Here is a 5,660-nt window from a genome sequence, read left to right as displayed (position 1 = left end):
TAAAAGTAGCAAAAGTCTAGCTAAAAATTAAAAGTAGCAGAAGTGTAGCTAAAAGCTAAAAGTAGCAAAAGACTAGCTAAACGTTAAAAGTAGCAGAAGTGTAGCTGAAAGCTAAAAGTAGCAAAAGGCTTGTTAAAAGTTAACAGTAGCAGAAGTGTGGCTAAAAGCTAAAAGTAGAAAAGGCTAGCTAAAAGTCAAATGTACTAGAAAGGTAGATTAACAACTCAAAGTAGGAAAAAGTTAGCTACAAGCTAAAAGCAGCTTAAGAGTAGATACAAAGTAAAAGTTGCATTTGAAGACAAAAGCAAATAATAAAGACGACACATTTTTAGAAAATGAATGGGGAAAATATTTTGAAATAAAGTTAAATATTTTGAAAAGGATAAAAGTCACAAAAACCAAAAGTCACAGCAGCTATCTCCTGAACGAGCTGAACCTTAAAGAGCTGCAATGGCTCAAGTAGATAGAAAAAAGTTGATTACAAACAAAATAAAACAGTAAAACGGATAAAATCCTGACAACAAACTATGAACTCTATCAAGCTGAATATAAACGTAGTTTGTAAAAGGCTCCGTCTAAAAAATGTAAATTAACGGTAAACTTTCACTTGATGTTAATCAACTGCAAATAGACACAGAGGAGATGCTTTGTCAGGAAAATGATAGGTTTGACCGTAGGAGGGTTAAAGAACTGCCAACACAGGAAAAAAACCACGTTAATGAACAGAAGGAGCTGTTCTTATTCAAACACTAATTTTAGGTGCAGAACTTATCATTCTCGCTCTGATGGGGAATTTCTGAAAGACACTTAATTGTCTCTAAAATAACCTGAGCCAGAGGAGAGTGGAGATGATTTCATCGTTCAAGAAGGACATGTGGAGTATTTTATTAACAAAGTGATGACGGTCTGAAAGTTGAAAGTTCAACTGTAATAAATCAACTTTATTTTGACTAATGTTTTTATTTTAAATAGATGTATCCATATTTTCTGACTGCTCCATAAAATTATTGCTTTGAATCATATTGCGTTTCTAGTAAGAGTTCAGTTGTTGCTTAATGTTTATTATCAAAACAATTAGGAGCAATAAGTGAAGTAAATAGTTACACTCGTAACGTGAAGCCCACAAATTAAACAGGTTTTTACTCCATTTCAAAGAATAACCCATATGTTCTGTACAGGTTATAGAGAAATTTCAGATTAAAAATGTAATTTGATGAGTTTGGACCATTCTCCAGATATTTGTAGTAATGTATATTAGAATTCTCCTGGTTTTCCAAAAGTATAAGCAACAACAACAAAACAAGTAAAAATGGGCAACTCAAACAAATTGGACAAAATATTATGATGTTTTGTATTACTGAGAATAAAATTCAATAATTTAAATTTGTGATAGTTAAAAGGTTTGACTCTGTTAAAACCTTGTGCGGTATAATTGAAGCTCAGCGTTTCTGCTGACAGATGGTGTATTGTCTTTTTCCAAATATGTGTATTCTGCTTCTTTTTTTAAATTTTTATCATGTTTTTTTCTGTATAATTAGAAAATGCTACTGGATGCCTCAAATTTCCCCCTGGGATTAATAAAATTATCTATCTATCTGTCTGTCTGTCCGTCCGTCCATCTTCACCTTTGTTGTTTTACAACAAAATAAATTTCAAAATACTTTATTTTATTTATTTACCTTTGTTAAACATGTAATGTCATTGAGACACAAGGGCTCATGATCAAATATTGTTTTAAGTAAACATAAAAACGTAGTTATCAAAAATCTATGATAGCAACTTATAATAAAGTCAGATACACACTTAGTAACTAACTACCTGATATGTACCAGGTGCCTACGGGGGCTGGGCTGTAGCATGAAGTGAATAGTTATACTATACATACAGGTAAGAACTTGATACGTACCTGGTACTCACCTGGTACATACTGTGTAATGTACCAGGTGTACCAGGTTGTACAAACCAGGCTACATACCCGGTGTGTACCAGATATGTGGTCTGTAAGTACACAGTGACAAAACAATTCCTGTGAGTACAAGTACAAGTATATACCTGGTACATAATGAGTTGTATCATGTGTTACTTATAAAAATGTTTCTCCTTTCTATTACATTTTGTTTGCTTCCCTTTATGATGTTTAAAAAAATTTCCCTTAGCATACACAGTGCCAGCTCCCAAAAAAGTCACTTCAGGATAGACACAAAAATTAGCAAGTCCAAATTATGACTTATTTTAAAATACATCATATATATATATATATATATATATATATATATATATATATATATATATATATATATACTAAATATATATAATAAAAAGCTGTAAGAAAACTATCAGATTGTGTTGACTCTACTTCCGCCCAATCCCCAATCTTGAACAAGCATTAAGACAATGGTGAAAAGCCATTATCATTTTAGGACATTTTAAAACAACAAAAACATCAAAAAGGCTGAAGTTTTTACAAACTTGATACACCAATATTTTCTGAACCCTGAACTTCGAGTAAAAATGTTTACGAGAGCCCCCTGCAGACCACAGTGATCAAAAGGTCTTTGCTGTTTCTTGGTCACAAATCCTAACCTTGATGGATTGTTTTTACAGGAACAACAATCTACCACATTGTTATCTGCAAAGTGTTTGTTGAACATCAACCTTCAACCCCTTAACAGCGCCATTCTTTCCCTGTGTAACAACACAACACATTTGGATAACGTATAGACCCCAAAGACCCATACTGTACTGTAGCTCAAGCATGCTGTGACACATGACACCCATATGATGATCCAGTGGGGTCTAATGCAATGAGCGCTGTGACTTATGGGGCCTTCTGTCTGCGGGCAGGTAATTATGGTGACCGGCGATCACCCAATCACAGCCAAGGCCATCGCGAAAGGTGTGGGCATCATCTCTGAGGGCAACGAGACGGTTGAGGATATCGCCGAGAGACTGAACATCCCTCTGAGCCAAGTTAACCCCAGGTGTGTGTGTGTGTGTGTGTGTGTGTGTGTGTGTGTGTGTGTGTGTGTCAGAGCAGGTTCTGGCTGTGTGCCCAAGCATCCAAGGGTATCTCACTGTGAGATTGTGTGAGTGGCTCAGGATGTGTGCGACGATGCGTCTCCTGGATGTGTGAGCAAGCAAGGTTACGTGTTCAAAGAAAAAAGCTGGGAAATGTATTGATTCAAGACAGATACCCCCTTAAAATGAAGCTCAAGCCAGGTGCTAACAAGATATTTGGCAGGAAATGTAGGGAAACAACTGGCTTTGAAGTGACCAAAATATCAAACCTTCAAAGAATAAAAGAAAAAAGTAGAGGTCATCTGGCAATCTCAGGCTTTACAGACACGTCTCTGATGTGGGCCCAATGGGAAAATGACAGTAAAATGACAGTAAAAGACTGAAGGACTTCTACTGAGAGAGATTTTTCCTCTGCCAGGAAGTAATTATTACATATAACCTTGTCTCTTTATTAAAATTAAGGTTAAAATGATCAATAACAGCATATTTTCAACAGTTTTATTACATAGATCCCACCCACACATGAGTAGTTTTAGTGAATTAGTCAAGGTTTTTTGTTGCTTCAGCACTGCATTCTCCCAGAAAAGGCATTTTAGGAGCCCTTTAATGGGATTTTTAAAACTGGGTTTCAGAATGAATAAATCTTGAATTGCAACCTTTGCAAATTTCACGTGCAAACTTAAAAACTATGATATCATAGACCTGAGGTCTGCAACGTTTTTGATCAAAAGAGCCATTTCTGCCCCTTTGCTCATAAAATGTGCCTGGAGCCACAAAACCTGCTACAACTGTGATTATCAACTGATGGCCCATGGGCCACTGAGTTTGTTGGAGGGGTGATGGGTGGGGGGTGGGGGGGTTGGCTTTTCTGGACAGTGGGGGTGATTGTGTCAGGAAGGGCATCCAGCATAAAACAAATTGCCAAATCTTTCATGCGGGTGGTGACTGGGACTCTGTGTACACAATTTTATTCTACCACATGTACCACATGTGATGCGAATGACAAATAAAGAAACCTTGACCCTTGACCTTGACCCCTGAAGAAGGGAGCTGCCAAAAGATACTTACTTAGTACTTTAACAATTTCTTGTGGGATCAATAAAGTTCTTATCTTACTAGTAGTTATTGGACAAAAATTTACAAAAAACAAACAAACTGCCAATACTAGTCTTTTCTGTTGTTGGTATACAAATCAATGCAATTAAATTTTATAAAGTTTTGGTCAAAGCTCCAAAGAGCTGCTGATGAGGGACAGGCAGAACTTTTACTGACTTCTACCTTGAGTCTGTGTTGGTCCACTCAGTTTCGAAACATCCAAAGTTAAATGGCCACACCAATGGACCATGCCTGAGAATAATCCCCCAAATCTGATCCATCCTGCCAAAAGCATTTGAGTCTGGGTGCTCGAGGCACAAACCAAGCCATCATATAAAGCAGGCAGCCTGACCAGGTCCAAATGTGCTGCCGATGACTTCCTCGATTGTAGATAAACCAGGACCCAACCGAATCCAGAAAGCAGGAAATCAGTTATCATAAATCCAATTATATTCTGTATGCATCCTTATAACCCACGATTGACATCAGAGACATCATCAAGTCTTCCAAGTTGATGAGATATCCAGCTGCGTGCGTGCCAACAGGGCAAATCGACTCGCCTAAAGCCTGTCTTTTCTTCAAAGAAATGTTATCAATTGCATTGAGGGACCAACTGACCAAATCCATAGCAGAATTAAGATTCGGAAGATTTGTAGAAGAGAGGCTCTAAGCAGTTTCACAGACAGGACAGAGCAAAACAAAGTGGAGAGGGAGAGGAGGGGAAATGTGTCCGCCCTTGACAAGAGCAAGTGTTGAAGTAAAGAGCCACATGTGACCCCAGAGCTGCAAGTTCCAGATCCCTGTCATAGACCGACTTCTAGTGGAATTAGAGTAGGCAAACTCATGAAAGTTTTGGGAGTTGCTTTAAGATGGATTCCCTTCTTCACACAACCTGGGCTTGAACTTGCAGCCTCAGGTTAGCAAGCCTGCAGCACTGACCGCCCAGCTACCGTGGCCCCCACTTTGATGAACTGTCAACTGTATGAAAAGAACAAAATATACATATTGCAGGAAAACCATAACTCTACAGCAGATTGTTCTTCTGTTCCCCAAGGTAAGCAACGGTTGCAGAGCAGTTCGTTTGCAGCTTTTCTAGTCAAATGCATTTTGCATTTTCCCACTTTTTAATTATATCTCTCCACTGCACGAGTCTTTAATGACTGTCCATGTGCATGTGGGGACAAACTTAAAGGGTAGCCAGAAAATGTTTTGCATACTTCGTCCTTATTATCATTGACACCATACCGGTTTGTGCACTTGTGTGTGTTTGTGTTATTCACAGGGATGCCAAGGCTTGCGTGGTGCACGGCTCGGACTTAAAGGACATGAGCTCCGAGTTCCTGGACGACCTGCTAAGGAACCACACCGAGATTGTTTTCGCTCGCACCTCTCCTCAGCAGAAGCTCATCATCGTGGAGGGCTGCCAGAGACAGGTCGGTGGTCAGAAGTGTGTGTGAAAGAGTGTGTGTGTGAATGTGTGTGGCTGGGCCCTTTTGAGGGCTATCAGCTGGATTTCTGTGCAGGTTCATGTGGTTGAATTCAAGCAT

The 5,660-nt window shown here is 38.6% G+C and overlaps 1 protein-coding gene across 1 annotated transcript in view; it reads left to right on the top strand.

Moving 5' to 3' along the window:
• The window catches only part of atp1a2a (ATPase Na+/K+ transporting subunit alpha 2a), a gene marked incomplete in the record, with an annotated part of 99,478 nt that overhangs the window by 69,076 nt on the left and 24,742 nt on the right, over positions 1-5,660 (top strand). The window contains 2 exon segments of the mRNA XM_037682407.1: positions 2,845-2,981; positions 5,396-5,546. Of these exon segments, the coding sequence (XP_037538335.1) occupies positions 2,845-2,981; positions 5,396-5,546 (288 nt within the window).

This window comes from Nematolebias whitei, chromosome 9 (assembly GCF_014905685.2).
Source record: "Nematolebias whitei isolate Nwh7 chromosome 9, NemWhi1, whole genome shotgun sequence".
In the NCBI taxonomy this organism is placed as follows: domain Eukaryota; kingdom Metazoa; phylum Chordata; class Actinopteri; order Cyprinodontiformes; family Rivulidae; genus Nematolebias; species Nematolebias whitei.
This window is presented reverse-complemented; position numbering and strand designations above follow the sequence as displayed.